Source organism: Peromyscus leucopus, chromosome 22 (assembly GCF_004664715.2).
Source record: "Peromyscus leucopus breed LL Stock chromosome 22, UCI_PerLeu_2.1, whole genome shotgun sequence".
In the NCBI taxonomy this organism is placed as follows: Eukaryota; Metazoa; Chordata; class Mammalia; order Rodentia; family Cricetidae; genus Peromyscus; species Peromyscus leucopus.
In genome coordinates this window covers 16,536,683-16,558,073 of record NC_051081.1, presented here as the reverse complement: position 1 = coordinate 16,558,073, position 21,391 = coordinate 16,536,683, and the positions used below count along the sequence as shown (strand labels likewise).

The following is a 21,391-nucleotide window of genomic DNA, read 5'->3' as shown; positions in this document are numbered from 1 at the left end:
CTGAGGTATAACAACTTAGATCTTGGATTCAAGCTCACTTCCCTCGCTGTTGGGAAGGGTCCAAAGCAGAGTCTGCCAGTGACCACTTGGACACACAAGGGGGCAAACAGAGAGTCGCTGAGATTGTTCATCCAACGTTGCATAGCTTTTCTATAAAAAGTGTATCAAGTATACCAGGCATTAACAATTCAATTGTTAGTCACACTCTTTATGGGTACCATACCAACATCCAAATTTAAATTTAAAAGTACACATGGTCTACTCTATAGCTCATAATGAAATACAAGGAAATGGTATGCTGTCACAAAATGTTAGATTGTTACCCATTCTATGCATTTAGGATTAAAATTTTAAAACCTTGAAGAGAGAAAGACGGAAAACAAGAGACCTTTCAGCTTTCTTATTTCCCAGCTTGAATAATTTAATTGGATTTTATAATATCAGAAGGAATCAATGCTTGCTTTTAGCTTTTCTATTTTGGGTGAAAGGTAAGTCACTTTGAATATTCTTGGTAGTAAATTGCCACGCAGAGAGACATAACCATTAAAAATCACCACACATACTTAATGGCTTTTTGTAAAATAAATTCCCAGTACTTTTCAATTTGGGGAAAGTCTTCTAAACGATACCAAATGAATCAGCTGCTAGAAACTTACAACTGGTCCAGGCAAGCCTCTTCCAAGTGGGCTAGCCCACACAGCTCTACTGCCCTTACACTCACAAATAACCAGTCAACTCTAAACCCTGATGGGATTTTTAAATCATCACATAACCATCTGTTAGGCGGAGATCTATCTTCAGATCGAAAAGGCTGTTTGAAGGCAGGGTCATGGAAGTAGATGGCTCTTTCCTTGTTGAACTAGTGGGGTTATGTGTGCTTAAATCCATCTTCAGCTTTAGCTAGTTAAATCTTTCCATGCCCGAGGGGGCGGGGGGCGGTTAGGAGAGAATATAATTACAGGGTAAAGATGGAGACTTCTGCCTGAGGAGCAAAAGAGTTGCTCTGGGGAGCTGAGCTGACCTGGTTTAAACCGTAGGTCTCCATGTTCGCTGCATTTTAAAAACATATGCTCTGGGGGAGACTCAGGCACCAAACCTTTAAAAAGAAAAAGCTCTTCAGGTAATGTTAATGTGGACCCAATGTTGAGCGTGTCTTAGGACAGCGGGTCTCATTTTAACGCCCACCAGAGTCATCCGAAGAACATTTTGAAGTCACCGTGTGCCGGGTCCCTGGTTGCCAGTCTCTGATTCAGGAGAGGTGTTTGCATTCATGGGTCCTTAGTCCTTTGTATTAATTCTTCTCCATGGGTTGATGCATGGATTGTGTCTGGGGGCCTGCTCGCGCACCCTTGGAGGTCCGCGGACAAGCTTCTAGAGCCCCACCTTCCTCCTAGCACACGGGTCAGGCTTGGGAGCAAGCGTCTTTAAGGCTCCCGTTTGTGTTTTGAACAGGTTCCCAGGTGAAGTTGCAGCTGCTTTGGCCCACACTTCAACAGCTAGTTATAGAAGAGTGTGTCTCTCGTCACACTTTTGTATAGCAGCATGGAGCGCAGCTGGGAACGGGGTTTAGGGAGGCATGACAAACTGATAAAAGCAGAAATAACTCATCTGCCTTCTTTCTTCTCCCTACATCCTTCAAAGATGAAGTTGCCCCATCTGCCAATGCACAGGCTGGCTTAGCCTGCTAAAGCTGGTCAGGCGCCTACCACACCCGTGCCACGCCCAAACTCCATCCCTCCAATCACTAGCCTTCTTTCTTGTCCCGCCCTACTCAGCTCCGCCCCCCCAGCGGCCTCGCGGTTGCGCAGCAACGAGCGCCGCGGTTCAAAAGCCAGCCTGGCGACTCTCTGCCACGCAGGCGCAGGCGCAAACGGTCGGGCGCAGAGCCGCTGGCATGGCCTTCGTCAACCTGGTGGTAAGGAGGCGGGTAGGCTTTGCCGACACCCTTTGGCCCTCCATGACAAGTCGCAGATTTGGATAGGCACCCTGTCTCACCATGGGTTAGAGGAAGCTGAAGACAGCCACGTGGGCCCTGGTGCCACTGGAAAAAGTTGTGCTTCCCACTCCAACTGAGGCTACCTAGGTTAGGGCGCCCAGAAATTGTGTAGCGGCAGAGCACCCACCCTCCATCAGGATGGTTTCCTCCACGTTCCCTTCCTTTTTATTATTTTTTAAATGTGTGAAGTAACCCCAGTCTGGCTTCCGACTCTGGATCTCCACCGCCTCCTCTCATCCCAAACACCAGCCCTAAATCTAGTTCTTGATTAGGACATAGCGAGTTCACGCTGTATTGCTCCCTATCCTGGAATGGTAGGTGATGAGATTTGGATTGTTGCCCCACGATCTTGCCTCTCCGTGTCCCTTAAGATCTTAACGCTTAAATGTGAAAGCCACACACACTGCCTTGAGGGTTTCAAAACCTCACAGTGAGATTTTACCAGCAAGACAGCGCTTATTAGACCCTCCATCAAAGTGAGAGCCCCAAGTTAAGGGCAAAACCAGTATCAACAGAGGCACATTTCCTGAAAGACAATGAGGTTTGTGTCTGTAAAATTCCATGTGTATCTATGCAGCACAAAAAGGTTCCATTTTGAGAGACATACTCATGTATGTTCATTTTATGATGCTTTAAGAAGTGTAAAGTACCAGTTTGCCTGAGTGTGACTGCCAAATGAGAATATGTTTTCTTTTAGAGACACAGGTAATATGGAGGTCCAGACTATATATAGTTTTAATAAAGATAACACAGAGAAAGCAATATGAAGCTTAATGATAGTCCTACAAGAGAGACTACGTTCAATACTTACTTCGCTTTTGGAAAATTGTATTTTATTGGCTTCTTTTGGACAGCCACTGTTACACTCCAAGGGAAGATCTTAAAAGATGTTTTTAGCCCTAGGAGTTTTCCCCTCCAGCTCTTAGAGTGTGATCATTTAGCTGGGATTAAATCCCAGCCGTCAGTTTAGAAGCCTTTATCAGGGTAGACTGTTTTAAAAGAAGCAACTCATCTGGGAGCACTTAGTCTTAATGGGTCTGCCTGTGACTAACATTTAGATGTTACTGATTGGCCTGTTCATAGACTTACCCTGGATCTTTGGAAGGATTAGTTGAAAATGCGCTGTTCCTGGAGCAAGAGTATTTTTGTGGGAAGCGTGGAAAAGCAGTCCACGGTTTTCATTTGGGCTGCATTTAGGCAATCCAGAGTAAGAGCAACCGGAGTTCTTGTTTGACCATGTGGTCTGTGGCCTTCACCTGGATCAGTATTGTTGCATGGGAGACCTAGGCAGGACACATTTTATGCAGAACAGAAGAGCCGAGTATATTTCACATGTTTCTTGTGCTGTTGGTATAATATGTGACTCTGGGTAGAGCCTGCCTGATTTTGTTTCACGGCATGATTTTAACACCTTCTATTTCTTTGTGCACTTACTGTCACAGGACATTCACCGGGACGCAGGGGTAGGGTTAGGACAACCCTCTCTCCACATCTACTTTGGGAGCAGGGTGGGCCCCGAGTGGCCCGCTTTTAAGGCTGAAGTTAATTTACATCCATGGTGGTTCTCTAACGGTCCGTTTACGTTGAGAAAATGGTAGATTGAAAACAGGGGCTTATTCCCAGCTGCCTCCAATTTCCCTTTCCAAAAGGAACAGGAAGGTTAGATACACGAACGTCAAGACGGATGAGCATAGCACACCCCGCACATCTGTGAGATCACCCCAGGTGTGCTGTAGCCGTGTGACTCAGCCTTGTGGGTGGGGCCTGCAAGGGATGACAGACGGTGAACACAGTTTATAAAGAGCCAAGACCGTACTGGGGGCAGGGCGTACTTAGTAACCGTGGTGGTGGTTCTCTTCAAACCGAGGATTGGAGAGTGTATTTTTAATGATTTAGTTTTAGTTGTGTGTGCATGTGTGTGCATCTGCGTGGGGATATGTGCACAGGAGATTAGGAGAAGCGCCAGAGTCCCCTGAAGCTGGAGTTACAGGCAGTTGTGAGTTGTGACTGACTTGGGTGCTGGGAATCACACCCAGGGCCTCCTCAAGAGCATCAAGAGCTCTGTAGAGACAAGCCACCTTTCCCGCCCCCGTCGGCCTGTCTAAGGCAAGTGCATTCTAATTTGAGAACCAAAGCCTCTAACAGTTGCTCTCATGTAGCCCAAACTCTACCGGTCTGTGATTGAAGACGTAATTGAAGGTGTTCGGGACCTGTTTGCCGAGGAGGGCATTGAAGAGCAGGTGTTAAAAGACTTGAAGAAGGTTTGTGCTCACGTCTCTCCTGTTTCGTTTTCAAAACTCGATCCGTTATAATACTTTAGTATGTGTTAGTATATGTTCCTTGTGTTGTCCACTGAAAGCTTAGATGCTTAGGGAAAAAAACAACAACATAGTATTAGTGTTTTTTAAAAACACTATTAACAAAAATAAAACAGTATTTTTTTTTTCCTCTCAGCTCTGGGAGACCAAAGTTTTACAGTCTAAAGCGACAGAGGACTTCTTCAGAAGTAGTGTCCACTCGCCCCTGTTCACCCTTCAGCTGCCACATGGTTTACCGGCGCTGCAGTCCACAGGTTGGAGAGAATCGTCAAAGACCTTTTCTGTTTTCAGAACAAATTCCTGGTTGGTCAGGATAATTGATGTTCTTAAGACAGAGAGGGCCTCACCTTTAGATGATTTAATTAGATGGACACGGTATATTTTACTTTAGTTTATATTTTATTATAAGCTATTATAGTTTATGTATAGTTTATTTAAAAAAACTCACATTATTAAAACTAGTTTTAACAATCCCGTACTCTAGAGAAACAAGTGATATAGTTTGTAAGTTTACAGCATCCACTGTTATTTCTGAGAAGTCAACTGGGTGTTGTGAGGGCGTAACCCAACCATCATTGCTGAAGAAACAGTGGGAAAGGTAGATGCTTGTGCTTGCTTGCTCCCCTCCCTTCCTCCCTTCCCTCCCCTCCCTTCCTCCCTCCCCTCCCCTCCCTTCCTCCCTCCCCTCCCCTCCCTTCCTCCCTCCCTCCCCTCCCCTCCCCTCCTTTTCCTTCCCCCTCCCCTCCTCTCCCTCCTCCCCTCCCCTCCCCTCCCTTCCCCTCCCTTCCTGTCCCCTCCCTCCCTCCCTTGTACATTATTGGAAGCAAGACAGAGTGAAAAGAATATGGAGGTAATTCAGGCTATCTTACAGTTTTGACTATATGAAGTAGTAGCAAGGGATCAACGATATGCATTTTATTTTATTTTATTCTAAATCTAGACCTTTGCTTTTAAGGAAAAATGTTGCCCAGATTTATGTGTGTCAATTTAAACTGGTAAAGACTAATAAAAGATCAAACGGATACTAATCTATCTGGCCTTTCTTCATTCCTCTCTTTCCTCATCCCTGTAAGCTCTAGGCTGCTTGAGTACATGTGTGTGGGTGTGTACACACAAATAGATTTGATTTGTTGGTGCTGGTTGAAGTTTAGTAGAACAGTGTTTAAGAAGGAAGGGTGGTATTTGGATTAGGTTGTCGTTAATAAGTAGATTATTCTTCGTGTGTTTGGGGAAATTCTTATTTCCCCATGTCATGTCAGCCATGGTGAAGACAAAAGAATGCTTTGCTCAGTGGCCACAGGGACAGAGACAGCGCTCTGCACCCTCCACCCAAGCGGCCTGAGGACCTCAGTCAGGGACCTCAACTCAGGTAGAGTGAGATCCTTGACTTCAGTGCAGAAAAGACTCCAGAGTGAGGCGGTTCAAAGCAGAGTTGGGGTTTAAAAGACTGTGTGTGTGTGTGTGTGTGTGTGTGTGTGTGTGTGTGTGTGTGTGTACACATATATCCTTTTAAATGAGTTTAATTCAAGGTGACACACAATTCAGAACAGAGCAAAGATGAACAGTAGGCGCTGGCAGGATCTGAGACTGGATTTACTTTATGATTTTTATTTATTTATCTTTACCAAATGTCTTACAGTGGTTAGCAGGCTCCAAGACAGCACTTCATTCTAGCAACGGGTAGCAAAGAGGTGATGGCGAGGCATCCAGATGTTTAAACAGGAGTGGACGAGGTCACCCCATCCAGGCAGAGCCTACTGATGGCCGAGTTCTCGATTCCTCCTGTGGCCAACGTCCTTCCCCGCTGCCTTTGCTGCTGGCTTCTCTTTTCTCCCCCCCCCCCCCAGTGCCTTATGTTCTCCACCCATCTCCTTGGCCTACTTCTTGGGCTCTTTCAGGGACTTTTGGTCACCATTCACACGGTGCCTGCAGCCCTTTCCCCAGACCCTGATCCTGAGCCATAGTGGTTTTTTTTTTTAATGATTTACTTTTATTTTATGTACATGGGTATTTTACCTGCTTGCATGTCTGTGCACCATGTGCATTATGTATATAGTGCCAGTGGAGGCCAGAAGACGGCATCGAGTCTCCTAGAACTGGAGTTACAGATGGTGGTGAGCTGCCATGTGGGTGCTGGGACTGGAGCCTGGGTCCTCTGAGCCATCTCTCCAGCTCCTGGGCTGGGTTTTCTGATTCTCGGCTGTCAAGGGGCGACATCCTTTCCTCTTTGATGTTCTCAGTCTTCCCATCCTGCCTCACTCCTTCCATTCAAAATTAGTTGAAGTACAACATCAATGATGAAAATGAAATAAATCAGCGAATGCATGATGAATTACCAAGCACAAATTTTATCTCACTAACCTGTAAGATATGATATGCTCCGTGAGGGTCTGTCATAGGAGGACCGGCGAGATGGCTTAGTGGTAAGGACACTTGCTGTGCATGCGTGAGACCTGAGTTTTGATCCCAGCACCCATGTGAAGACCCGCATGTGGCCTTACAAGCATGTTAACCCCAGACTGTGAGGGGTGGAGAGAGGGAAGGATTTTCGTGACTTGCTGGCCGCCTCTGGCCTAGCTGCACATTCAGTGAGAGACTCTGTCTCAAAAGGTACGAGGCAGAGAGTGATACAGAGTAGGACACTGGATGTTCTCCTGTAGCCAATGAAAATATATACACACGTGCATATGCTGCACACGTATCACATGCATATATGTGCAGCTACCATGCGCAAACACCAACCACACACGTATATACCACACGTGCATATATCTCACACATATACCACAGACATGCATATACCACACACCCACCATACACATGCACATACCACACATGTGCATAGATTGCACACACACACATCCACTGTCATACATATATGTATATACCATACACACATGCATATACTGCACACATGCCACATACACATGTGTATAAACCACACACACACACATACATACATACATACACACACGAGAGCGTCATTGTGAAGCTGACATGCTGAAACATTTTTTATCAGCGATTGTTTCTTTAGCTCTTTCATTTCACACGCTACTGTTTTATCAGGATGTCCCCTTCACCACCACTCTGTTGAGCCTTTTGCAAATCTCATATATGTGTGTGTGTGTGTGTGTATACACACACACACACACACACATACACACACACCACACACCACACACACCACACACACACACACACCACACACACACATACACACACACACACACCACACACCACACACACACACCACACATACACACATATACACCACACACACACACACCACACATACACACATATACACCACACACACACACACACACACACACCACACATACACATACACACACACCACACACACACACACCACACACACCACACACCACACACACCACACACACACACACACACACACACATATATATATATATATATATATATATATATATATATATATATATATATATTTTTTTTTTTGAGGCAGGAACCTATCCTTGAACTGACTGTCATTGCCCAGGCTGCCTGGAGCTCAGTTGTCCTCTGTCTCAGCTCTGAGAGCTGGTAGTACAGGTTGAAGCTGCTGTGCGTGGTTAAGTAGTCTCTGTGTCTCAGTCCAATGACCCCGAGGGTTCTTTTCACTTGAGGTTGGTGAGAGGGTGTGAGGCATAAGAAGGAGGAAAATATTTGAATGTCTTTTATCAAAAGCACAGTTAAAAAACGTCTCATTTTTCTTGTCATTCAAAAATTGCAATACTCCATTTTGCCCAGAAGATGGTAACATTACCAGTGATTTAAATCACAAAACAGCCCAACGAAGTCTGGATCTAGCTAGTTTTCACTCAGCGCCTTCTTTTTTATTCTGTCTTGGAGGTTAGAATAATAGAAATAATTACATTTAAAATAAGACAGTTTTTCTTATTCTCTTCCTTGAAATTCACAATGAAGAGGCTGGAGAAGAGAGTATGCTACAGACCCTGTCCTTATCTGTCTTAATTTCTGGGTTTCCTTCAATAAGAGTCTCAAATAAAGAGCCTCATGAAACTGAAGTACTTCTTAATTGTATCTTCTCATGGTAGGCTTTAAAAAGCCTGATTAAAATAACCTAAACTGCTACAGTCTTTTTATCTCTTTTGATAACGAGCTCAAACAAAATCCACAATTGAGTAAGTCATTTACTTCTTCAATTCTGTTTTTAGAGCACGCTTTTCCTTTGTTATATATATTTTTTGGCTGTGTTCTCCACTTCTTAGGAATAGCTTGTGTTATTAGTTTTCAACATTTTTTTTTTTTTTAGTCACAGGATTTCTTTGCTCTCTTAATAACTGAGGACCTCTAAGAGCCTTTTAAACTATGGATTTTGGTCTGGGAGGTGGCTCAGTGGATAAGCACCTGCTGTGTGCAGGATGGGACAGAGCCCCAGACCCTAGAAGCCTGGCCGGTGTGGTAGCTTCTTACAATTTGTTATTGGTGTTATTATTATTGTGTATGTATGTGCGTGCGTGCGTGCGTGCGTGCGTGCGTGCGTGCGTGTGTGTGTGTGTGTGTGTGCATGCGCGCACACACACACACAGACACACACACACACCATGGGACACACATGAGAGTCAAAGGACACATTTTAGGAGTCAGTTCTTTCCTGCCACCATGCTTCCAAAGGATCAAACTCAGTTGTTGGTCTTGGTGACAAGTTGCTTGCTGATCCATCTCACTGACTTCCTTTTCTTTTTAGATTCTAAAGGTAAATGAGAACACAAAGCATTTTTTCTTGGTGTGGAGTCTTCTAGGTTCATCTGTGTTGTAGTGATGTACAGAGTCTTGGCTGTTAGAATCTGAGAAATAGTTTGTATAGACTTATAGAACGTTTGTGTTGCCTGTTTTTTCTTTTCTTTTTTTCTTTTTTTGAAAGCTAGAAAGCCCAGGGCTAGGTGTGGTGTCACAGTATAATCCCAGCAGAAGGGTGAAGAGCAGGAATCCGAGACCATCTAAGTTACATAAGTGATTTCCGGGCCAGCCTGGGCTAGGAGCCAGGCTAGCCTGGGCTAGGAGCAGACCTGCCTGGGCTAGGAGCCAGACCCTGTCTGAAGGGGCAGGGTTCCTTTTCTCTGCATCATCATCATCACCCCTCATCTCTTCTTGACGACAGTCATCCTTACAGGGTCAGGTGTATCTCCTAGAAGTCCTGTGCTGGTGATAAAATCGCGGCCGTGTGTGTGTGTGTGTGTGTGTGTGTGTGTGTGTGTGTGTGTGTGTGTGTGTTAGGCAGACCACCACCACTGCCCTACATCCACCTTTCTGCCCTTTTGATTCGTGTTTCTCCGATGAGCAGTGCGGCCAAGCACCTTTGCAGATGTCCGTTGACCATTTTTATATCTTCCTGGAAAACGTCTGTCCAGATATTTTGCTCATTTTCACACTGAGTTGTTTGTTTTTCTACTACTGAATTCTTTCCATATTTTGGATAGTCACCCTTTATCAGATATATGGCTTGGGGATATTTTCTCAGCTGCATGTTGCCTTTTTGTCGACTGATCCTCTTGCTGTGCCCAAGTTCTTTCGTCTGATGTAGCCTGTCATGATTAATTTTATGTGTCAGCCTGACTGTGTGGAGAGAGGAAGCCTGGAGTTGAGTGGAACCGCCTCTGGCTGGGTCAGTGTGGGAATCCTCAGAAATGATTATCCCATGGCAGAATGTCCATCCCGAGAGTGCACACAGTCCCACCTGGAGGCCAGGGCCCCGAGGAGGATGAAAGGGTAAGCAGGAGGAAGCTCTCGGGCAGGCTTCCTCTTTGCTTCCTGGCTGTGACGGTGTGAGCATATCTGTTCCATCATGTCCTCTCCGCCATCACTGCTAGCCTTACTTCAGACAACACAGTGGACTGAAACGGTGAACCACATCAGTCCATCTTGTTTCTCCTAGACATTTGTCCTAGTGACAAAGTTCTGAGTGACAAAAGTCCCACTGATTCCTGTACAGTCCCAGATTTTGTGATGTCTTCTTCTGGGAGTATTAAGGCTCAGATCTAGTGCTTACATCTTCTTTTCATTGTAAATGTGAGTTAATTTTTTTTTGTGTGTATGGCATAACAGACAGATCCAGTGTTGTTAGTTTACATGTGAAGATTCAGCTTTCCAAGTATCATTTTTTTTTTCTGAATTGGTTCACATTTATTGAAGGAGGTGAGTTCATAGTTGGAAGTCATCCCATAAACTTTAACCTAGAGGCATGGGATAATTTATACCAGTCTCAAATCCCAGTGTGAACAACTGGGGAGCTTGTGAACTATGAAAAACTGTTACCTCCATTCATTGCTGCATCAATGCTTGGGTGATCATGGGAGAGACCTGTTGATGAGGACAAGAGGGCACCCCATAGATCTGTAATCTCATGGACATGGAAAATGAACAAAGGAATGTTATAAACCACCAAGTCATCTTGTAACTTAGATAAAAATTAAATATTTCCTATAATACAAGTGATGGATTCAGTATTCAAAAATTGAAATAATGACCTCTAACATCGGGAAAAGATGTTGTCTGCTCCAATTGATTATATATATATAAAATATTGATATATATATGTATATATATATATATATAATGCCAAGTTCAGTGTGAAAAGAGAAGTGCATCTCAGAAAAGGATCATGTGGGGTGTACTTATCAGGGCACAAAAGGCAATATTTTTCAAAATTCATGTAGCCAATCAATATTTTGAAAAATCTAACACCAGTTTTTGAGGAGATGGTTCTTTCCCATTGTCCCTTTTAGTGCCTTGTTGGAGTTGTTGATCAAACACATTTGAATTTATTTTACAACTTCATAATTTCCCCCACTGATCTTAGTATGCATCTGCCTGTCTGCCTGTCTGTCTCTCTGTGTGTATGTATATATAGGTATAGGTATGTGAATGTATGTATACATCCATGAGGAGACCAGAGGGTAGCTTCTGGTATTTTGAGACAGGGCTCTCACTGTCCATTGGTGTATGGTCACTGGTGTAGGGGTCCACCTTCTCTGTCTTATCCAGTGCTGGGGTTAAAAGCCCCAACCACCTGGCTTTTATACGGTTCTCTCCTCAGTCCTTGGTCAGTATGTTTTTACGTCAGTAGCATACTGTTTTAGTTCCTATGTCTTTGTAATAGTATTTTAAAAAGTAATTATTTTTAAACCAGGGCTCAGGCTGGGCTTGAACTCTTTTCCCCCTCCTGTTTTTAAGCAATCTTCACTGTCTCAGTCTCCTGAATATGGGCTGTAGGTGTGCATACCACTGTGCCTGGCTTTACAGTGTTATCTTACAGTGGGAAATGTGATGCCTCGATTTTATTTTTCTTTTAGTCTTTGTGTGTGTGTGTGTGTGTGTGTGTGTGTGTGTGTGTGTGTACATTCATGATCATGAGCAGGTCATCATACAGACAGAGGACATCCATGTGCTCAAGAGGAAAATGGCCAGATATTGAATTTTTTAATCGTGTGCTATGCTGGTTATTTTATGTCAACTTGACATAGGCTAGAGTCATTTGAGAAGAGGGAACCTCAATTGAGAGAACGTCTCCTTAAGATCAAGCTGTTGGCAAGCCCAAGGCGTCTTCTTAATTAGTGATTGATGGGGGAGGGCCCAGCCCATTGTGGGTGGCGTCATCCCTGGGCTGCTGGTCCTGGGTTCTATAGGAAAGCAGGCTGAGCCAGCCAGTAAGCAGCCCCCAACACGGCTTCTGCACCAGCTCCTGCCTCCAGGTTCCTGCTCTGTTTGAGTTCCTGCCCTGACTTCCTTCAGTGATGAACAGTGATGTGGAAGTGTAAGCTGAATAAACCTTTTCCTCCTCTACTTGCTTTGGTCATGGCATTTCGTCAAAGCAATAGTTACCCTAACTAATACATGTGGCTCACATATTAAGATTTGTATAGACTCCAAATGAGATCAGGAATTGTAAAGCAAATGTTATAATGTATCAGAATTTTTGGTTGTGGATTGGGAAAAGGTATTTGCAAATTTAAATATTGTTAGATAAGATAATTATGCTGAAAATTTTTACATTATACTGTAGAATTAAATTCTTGCTATCATTATAAAAATGTACTGTTTTGAGTTTAATGTTCCTAGAATAAATCTATGGAATCTGAAATTATAAAACTTCATTTAAGATACATATTTAATGAAAAGTTACTTGGTTATGAAACGAGGTTGAATATTTTAAATTTTCAGGCAAGTTTAACGTAGAGATAGAACTTGCAAACCTCATATTAAAATTAAGTGTGGGGGAGGTGCCTGGAACTTCCCAGGTCCGTCAGTTCTGGCTTTGATTCTGGGGTCTCTGAAGAAGTGTTAGCAGTTCCCTTATAGCGTTGTTTGAGCCCCTTAAATATGGAGAATTGTCCTTTAGGATTTATCACAAGGGGGCTTAGGAGAGAAGGGTCACTGCTGGTTTTTCTCGCGTTTCAGATGCTGAAGAAGAGTTTTTTATGTTCAAGAGCAGGGCTTAAGCTGGAGTGGCTTCTGCTTTGCTCACTCCAGCTAATCATGACTAATACCACTGAGTTCCTGACACTCCAGTTCTTCCTTTGGCTTTTCTAGCAGAATGCCTGCTAATAACCAGAGCCATAGATAAGTGGAAGATAAAAATAATTGTGTGCTTCATTAGCTGTCATCCACAGCCTCACTTCTGCTTAACGTGGGGAGGATGGTTAGCTCTGAAAACAGCGCTCTATTGCTTTTCTATGGAGCCATTCTAGCGTCAAAAAAACAGACCTGGGGCAATGTTCCTTAGTTGCGGTGTGTGAAAAAGCCATAATTAACAACACACTCACTACATACGTGGCTGCATTAGCATGCTAAAAACCTGCTTTCATTAGAGGCAAAAATGACATTGTTTTTAGAAATTATTTTTAAATTAGCATGCAAAAGTAGCGAGCTTTATTACAGCATTTTCTGCATGTGTGTCATTAGCCTTTGATATGATTGGCTCCTCCCCCTCTGTCCTCTCCTGCGCCTGCCCGCCCGTCATTCTCTGCTGGTTCCCTCTCCCTCACCATAGTCATGTCACATATTCTATTCCCGTCTCTTCCCCCTTCCCCCGTGAAGATCTCTTCCTCCTCAGTCATGGTCCCCCCTCGTGCCATCACACAGACATACGTCTCACAGGCGTGCGAGCGCACATCCACCGATTTTAAATCCAGGTTTCACGTGATAGAAATCATGAGCTGTCTGCTGTTCTGAGCAACATGAGGACTTTCAGCTCTAAGCATTTTCTTGCAAATGTCATGATTTCATTTTTCTTTTAAAATTCCATTGTGTACGCGAACCACATTTTCTTTTAAAAAATTTATTTTTTAATTATGCTTCCACATCTGTACGTGCGTGTGTACGTGCACATGAGTGCAGGTGCCCACAGAGGTCCGAAGTATCAACTCCCTGTGGAGTTGGAGTTACAGGTGAGCCCGATGGGGTGTAAGAGGAGAACTCGGGTCTGAGGGGAGAGCAGTCCGTGCTCTTAACCACTGAGACATCCCTCCACTCAGTCACCACATTTTCTTTATTTATTGTTGGTGTTTGTCCCAGCTTATGTGCTTTTTATCGATTGTATCATCTCTCATCAATGTTCTAATATTATTCTTTCCCTGGTGAAAAGTTGTCACGGAGAGTTAGAGCTTCCCTGACTACCAAAGGCAATCTGTGTGTTTCATTATGGATTTCTGAAGTACAGTCTGTTTTATTTTAATGAGATCTTTGGCTTTGATAACTTAAAGTAATTTAGTCGTAACGTCTTTAAAGTTGCTAGGAAAAATATAGTTTAATACTTTCCCCCTCACATGGAGCCATTATGTTTAGAATCTAGCTTGGTCTAACGTGATCCATTGAGAATATGTTTAAGAAATAATTTACAATTGACTGTGATCAGACTATAGTGCAAGACAAATTAATTTCAGTAAATACATATTAAAGATGAAACAGTCTACATGTGGCCATGTAAAGAGGTAAGTTCTAATGGCTGTGCCCCATTTTGTTCTCCATGCAGCATCGTTGCTGGTCCCCGCTGGTAGACCTCTCCCGAGTTTTACACCGGAAGACCTGGTATGTAGCTTGTCCCTTCACTGAGGGCTGGCAGACGGTGGAGCACAGACGGAGTTGACAGCCCTCAGCTTGAGTGGGAGGAGAGGTGGAAAGCCAGAGGTGTCGGCAGAGGTCTCTATGCCTTGGAAACCTCAGGAGCCTTGAGTGAATGAGTGAGTGAATGAGTGTTCCCGTACCCTGCTCTCCCAGAGTGCTCCTGCTCACTGAGCTTAGGACATTCCTGGAACTACAGTGTGTGGGGATTTAATGTGCTGTGTAAGTACGTACCTGGTGCCTCTGAAGGAGATTATTTTTTTCCCGATTTTCTTTTCTTCAAGAGTAGTTATCTGATAGTTTTCCATTGTATTTGAGTAGAATATTTTGCTTTTTTGTTTGTTTTTACTTGGGTGAAGTAGAATTATTTTTCTTCTTTAGGCCTTGGAGGCAAGAAATAAAATTATTTGTATGTATAGAAAACCGAGTAGCTACGCTGGGCGGTGGTGGCGCACGCCTTTAATCCCAGCACTCGGGAGGCAGAGGCAGGCGGATCTCTGTGAGTTCGAGGCCAGCCTGGGCTACCAAGTGAGTTCCAGGAAAGGCGCAAAGCTACACAGAGAAACCCTGTCTCGAAAAACCAAAAAAAAAAAAAAAAAAAAAGAAAACCGAGTAGCTTTTAGATAGACAGGTACACTTCCACATTTCCTTCTCTTCCACGGCACTGATGGTCATAATCCATGAACTATTTCACGCTGTCTTTCCAGGGTGCGAGTCTTAGCGGGCAGCCATTTGCCTTATTCATTAAGATAGCACCCCCATGAGGGTCTTCTTGAGAATGGCTTTGTTTTGATGAGAGACCAGTGGGATGTCTCAGTCTTTAAGATTTATGGAAATATCTTTTTCCTTGATTACAAAAATACTATTCTGTAAAAAATAAAAACAAATTCATAAAGCAAACCCTGAAAGAGCCTATTCCCCACAGATAATCATTGTAATTGTTTAAAATGGAACCACTAACTTATTTCCTGAATACTATATTATCTTTTAGGTACACAGTAGAATTGCTCTTCACTGTTTCTGTGATCTTATCCCCCCTTCTGTCCCTTCCTCCTTCCCTGTTTCCTTTTTCCCTCCTTTCTTCCCATGGTACTCTCCTTTACTATAATATACAACTCTCTTTGCTAGTAAATTAAGACCTGCCATAGTAGTTAGGCAATATTTTGTTGATGGACATTTTCTATTTTCTAAAATAGAATTTTATTGGTTATATTTGCACATGTCTGTTTGTGAGATAATCAGGTAAATTCCTAGAGGTTGAATTTCTGAGATAGTGGTCATGCATGTCTTTCATTTGGTATTTGCAAAATTGTCCTTCCAAAGAGTTGTCCCAGTCAGCGTGCATGCTATAGAAACAGTCAGTCTGAGAAAAGCAAATTTTCACCACGCCCTCAGCAACACTGCATGTTGCTTATGCCAAAGTAGAACTCAGCTCTTGCTTTAGGGGAGAGAGTGACCATAGCCTAAGCACACAGGATCAGGCTGCCATGAATGATGTACTTATCACAGAAATGTTTATATGACCTTTGATAGTCACAGAACAAAGATTCAGCCAGTGTATCTAGTAAATACATGATAAGGACATCAGGCAGTCAGATTATAGCAAAAAAGTGACATCTCTGTGGTAGATTTTAGAGGTGTTTGAAGACACTCCTGGCTTCTGGGCTGGGGAAGTTAGTGCCTTCTTATAGATTCCAGAGGTTCAAACTGTCAGTAAGGATGTTAGATCAGATACATAGGTGGATGATACATGGCTGTTATGGCAACTAAACAAATTCCAAGATAATTTTGGCTCTCAATCTGCAACATTCCAACTCTCTATGATGATGAAGTTCTAACCAGCCAATCAGTTTGCAGAATTATTAACAGTGATCTGGCATTTTCAGGAACTTCAATTCACTCTTACCTCTTACATTTTTTCAGATCTGATAGACAAAAATGTTTCTTTGTCTCCATTTAGTGGATTTTAAAAACCTTAGGTTTAATCATATAAAATTATACATTATAGATGCACTATTATATCTTACTTTAAAATGCAGCTAAAGATCAATTTAGACTGGAAGATCCTTGCAAACAGTTATGACTCTTACATTTGGCCCCTTGAGAATCCGAGGTTCAGGCAGAGCTGTGCATGGGGCCAGTGTTATGGAATGGTGTCCAGTCTAGTCGTTATGATTTATTGACCCGTGGCTAACTATTGCAGTGGAATTCCTCTTGATGGAATGATTTGAACCAAATGTTGACATGCTGTTTAGTCAGAGAAGTTAGCCTTAAATGTTTATTTATTTTTTATGTGCACATTTGTCTGTGTGAGGGTGTCCTATCCCCTGGAACTGGAGTTACAGTTGTGAGCTGCCATGTGGGTGCCAGGATTATGATAACTGTGATCACTAATGCTATGAGACTTCCTGAGGACTAAGCAATTAGTGATCAGAGGACCTGGGTCCTCTGGAAGAACAGCCAGTGCTCTTAACTGCTGAGCTACCGGTCCAGTCCAGCCTTAAATGTTAAGTGTAGTCAAACTATGGTGTTCTAGAGAATCATACTTTTGAGTCCCTGTGATAGTGTGATAAAATATATGGTTTGGATCTTTTTATAACTTCCTAATAAACGCTTGTTATGTCTAGAATACCTCCAGCTGTGGTGCGAACTTTGCCTTTCCTGGCTATCCGATCCACGTCCCAGCGGGTGTGACCCTGCAGACCGCCTCTGGTGAGAGCTATTCTAAGGACATTCATTTTAGCATGGACATTAAGTGATGTGATCTTTTAACAAGTATTTGTTCTTTGAGAATTTCTCATGTAGTTTGATTGTATCAACCCTTCACAGCCTCCCTCCACTTCCTGAAAGATTTCCTGAGTTTTAGTAAACTGTATGTTAGAGGTGATAGGAGCCTCTAATAAAATTTCCAAAGTAGAAAATAAATAGCAGTTGTGATTGGTAGGAAAGAAATGCAGCACAGAAGACACTGAGCTGGACCTGTCCTACGGCTCATCCCCAGTTCTCTTTCCTAGGAATTAGAGACTTAGTATGTATTCACATTCAATTCAAATTAGCCAGCTTAATTTTATTGTTTTTCATTAAAAACATTAAATTAGGGGCTGGAGAGATGGCTCAGTGGTAAAGAGTACTTGTTCTTCCAGAGGACCTGGGTCCAAGTCCCAGCATCCACCTGGTAGTTCAGAGCCCTCCATAACTTCAGGTCCAGGGGACTCTGATGCCCTCTTCTGACTTCCATGAGTACTGTATGCACATGGTACACACACACATGCATGCACGCACGCATGCACGCTAAACACTCATACACATAAAATAAATCTTAAAAAATTAACACAAAAATGTAGAGTCATGTTTAATTTATGTGTGTGTCTGTGGGGTGGAGATGTGTGCACACGGAGGGCAGAGGACGCCTGTGGCAGCTGCTTCTTCCCCTCCATCACGAGAGTCCTGGGGACGGCACCTTCCGAGACAGCTTGCCGACCCATTCATCTCAGTTTTAGCAAATATAAAGTGAAAGCGTGTGCACTGGCTGGCTTTGCCTCAACTTGACACAAGCTAGAGTCATCAGAGGAAGGAGTCTCAGCTGAGGAAATGCCTCCTTGAGATCCAGCTGTAAGGCGTTTTGTTTCCTCATTTAGTGATCAATGGGGGAGGCCCAGCAATTGTGGGTGGTGCCATCCCTTGGCTGCTGGTCCTGGGTTCTATAAGAAGGTGAGCAAGCCAGGGGAAGCAAGCCAATAAGCAGCTCCCCTCCACGGCCTCTGCATCAGCTTCTGTCTCCAGGTTCCTGCCCTGTTTGAGTTCCTGTCCTGACTTCCTTCAGTGATGAACAGCAATGCTGAAGTAAAAGCCGGGTAAACCCTTTCCTCCCCAACTTGCCTTTTGGTCATGGTGTTTCACCGCAGCACCAGAAACCCTGACTAAGACATGCACCTCTGTTTTGTAGTGCTAACCAAGGCTGCCCGACTCCTGCTTCCTTTCTTACTCCACAGTTCATGGCTTAGTAGAAAGGACAGACTTGCAGGACCTTCTCTTGGTTTGAAAAATGTGCAGACTTATTTGGGTTGCTGTGAAGTTTACGTTTCTAATTCACTGCTAAAATATAGCTTCCTTCTGAGTGTTAGTGTAAAGGAAGGAGAGAGAAGAGACTTTGTGTCATGCAAATCTTAAGTACGTGCAATACATTTTCCATGACTGCTTGTTAAAATTCTGTTGTGCGTCAATAACATCCATTTTTCCAGTAGAAGAGACTCGTGGATTAAATATTGGTGGCCTGTATGACCAAATTATGTCAGTTAAAAATAGGAGGGGAAAGGCTAGAGTTTAAAAAAGGGTATTTTTTAAAAGTAATGAATATTTATTGCAGAAAACACAAAATATCTTAAAATAATTCCTAGAGACATTCACTATTAATTTATTCATATATCAATTTATTCATTGAAATAAATTAGAATTCTCTTAGACTAGGCTGAGGAGATGGCAGTGGGTAAGAGCGCTCACACAGCAAGCCTCAGGACCTGAGTTCAAATCCCATCACTTATGAAAAAAGCTGGTGCCGCACAGAACAAAGACAGGAGGACCATTGGGACTTCCTGGTTACCAGCCTAGCTCCTGCCTTAGGAATGAGGCGGAGGGTGACAGCATGGGACACCGATGTCCTTCTCTGGTGTCTGTGAGCACACCTGTAGACACCACACATACACCACACACACAACTGAAAGAGAATCGCATTATACTTACCTTTTCCTCCTCCTTTTTAAGGTCACCTTTACAAAGTTAATGTACCAGTCATGGTGACACAGACTTCTGGAAGAACAGATATTCTCCAGCACCCATTTCAGCAAGTCCTGCAGCAGCTGGGGCAACCTTCACTCATACAGACCAGCGTTCCGCCATTGCACCCCTGCTCGCTCCCAGCAGCTCCCGAGAAGTCGCACCGAATGGAACCTGTGCTGCTACAGCCTGCCATTCTGCATTCCACTCCAGTAGAGAGGAAACACTTAGAAAATGCTACCACCGATAGGCGTGGTCTCCCTGGAAATGAGCATAAGGCTGTGCCGGAAACTTTGCTGAGGCCACAGGAAAGCTCTCAGTACATCAACCTTCCAGGTGTGGGGTTTCCGCCTCATGTCACCCTAACAGAGTCTAGCCTGGAGCCGGTGCTGGGTGTCTCAGCAAACATGACTCAGAACCTGCATGGTGGTCCTTTCCCCCAGGGCCCTCAGGGAGCTCTCCATCACCACATGCTCGACACCCAACTTCATGGCCTTAAAGACAGGATGTATGGATGTGACTCCTTAAAGGAACTGAGGAAAACAGAGGAGCCCGGCAGCCTCCCTGCGTCAGAGAAGGTAGAGTTCTGTGTTCATCTTCTTGGTAGTAGGAAGTAGACGGTAGCCTGTGGTTAGATATTCTAGGTTGTTCTCTTGAGGTGGAAGACGAATCAGAATTATGTATGTTTTGTTTTTCCCATAGAAAATTGTTTCTATTTTTTCATAGTGTCATGGTAAGTTTCAAAAGTCAGTTTGACTTAAGGGAAGAAGTGGGAGGTGAGTATGATAAAAATAAATTATATGAAATTCTTAAAGAATAATGTATTAAAATCAAAGGCAATATTGTTTTCTCTTTACAAACATAAACTCTTACAGCTAATTCCATTTATCCAGTTTAGTGTTATATAGAAAATGAAACATCATGCTCAGATAATAGAGTACTCATCCCCTAGCACAGCTCGCAGTCTGTACAGTGGACAATTATGTACCACCTGACATTGTATCTTCAGAATATTTACAATTTCTTTCTTCTTTCCTTTTCTCTACCTTTTCTCCTTGTTCTCCTCCTTTCCCTATTTTCCTTTCTCTCTTCTTCCTTTCTTCTCTTCTTCCCCTCCTTTGGTCCTTCCTTTTCCTCTCTTTTCTCTCTGTCTCTTATGTTACTAAGATGTCACCCGGGGCCTGGCAGATGCTAGGCAAGTACTGAGCTGTATCCTCATCCTCTACCCCTTCAAGGGTAGGAGGAAGATGGGGCAGAGTGATGGAGGATGATGGGTATGGTAATGGAGGATGATGGGTACAGTGATGGAGGATGATGGGTATAGTGATGGAGGAAGATGGGGTAGAGTGATGGAGGATGATGGGTAGAGTGATGGAGGATGATAGGTATAGTGATGGAGGAAGATGAGTACAGTGATGGAGGATGATGGGTAGAGTGATGGAGGATGATGGGTACAGTGATGGAGGATGATGGGTATAGTGATGGAGGAAGATGAGTACAGTGATGGAGGATGATGGGTACAGTGATGGAGGATGATGGGGTAGAGTGATGGAGGATGATGAGTACAGTGATGGAGGATGATGGGGTGCAGTGATGGAGGATGATGGGGTGCAGTGATGGAGGATGATGGGTAGAGTGATGGAGGATGATGAGTACAGTGATGGAGGATGATGGGTACAGTGATGGAGGATGATGGGTAGAGTGATGGAGGATGATGGGTAGAGTGATGGAGGATGATGGGTACAGTGATGGAGGATGATGGGTACAGTGATGGAGGATGATGGGGTAGAGTGATGGAGGATGATGGGGTACAGTGATGGAGGATGATGGGTACAGTGATGGAGGATGATGGGTACAGTGATGGAGGATGATGAGTACAGTGATGGAGGAAGATGAGTACAGTGATGGAGGATGATGGGTAGAGTGATGGAGGATGATGGGTAGAGTGATGGAGGATGATGGGGTAGAGTGATGGAGGATGATGGGGTAGAGTGATGGAGGATGATGGGTACAGTGATGGAGGATGATGGGTACAGTGATAGAGGAAGATGAGTACAGTAATGGAGGATGATGGGTAGAGTGATGGAGGATGATGGGTACAGTGATGGAGGATGATGGGGTAGAGTGATGGAGGATGATGGGGTACAGTGATGGAGGATGATGGGGTAGAGTGATGGAGGATGATGGGTACAGTGATGGA

The 21,391-nt window shown here is 43.7% G+C and overlaps 1 protein-coding gene across 4 annotated transcripts in view; it reads left to right on the top strand.

The window, feature by feature from the left end:
• The first annotated feature begins 1,809 nt into the window (after positions 1 to 1,809).
• The window catches only part of Gtf2a1l (general transcription factor IIA subunit 1 like), a 35,167-nt gene continuing 15,585 nt past the window's right edge, over positions 1,810 to 21,391 (top strand). The window contains exons 1-6 of one of the 4 annotated variants that reach the window (XM_028893092.2): positions 1,810 to 1,915; positions 4,156 to 4,257; positions 4,451 to 4,568; positions 14,330 to 14,385; positions 17,046 to 17,130; positions 19,180 to 19,769. In XM_028893092.2, coding sequence (XP_028748925.1) covers positions 1,895 to 1,915; positions 4,156 to 4,257; positions 4,451 to 4,568; positions 14,330 to 14,385; positions 17,046 to 17,130; positions 19,180 to 19,769 — 972 coding nt within the window. In that variant the 5' untranslated portion in view covers positions 1,810 to 1,894. Of the gene's footprint in view, positions 1,928 to 2,193; positions 2,311 to 4,155; positions 4,258 to 4,450; positions 4,569 to 14,329; positions 14,386 to 17,045; positions 17,131 to 19,179; positions 19,770 to 21,391 lie in introns of those variants that run through there. The other 3 variants (XM_037197964.1, XM_037197965.1, XM_037197966.1) reach the window with 3 other exon arrangements.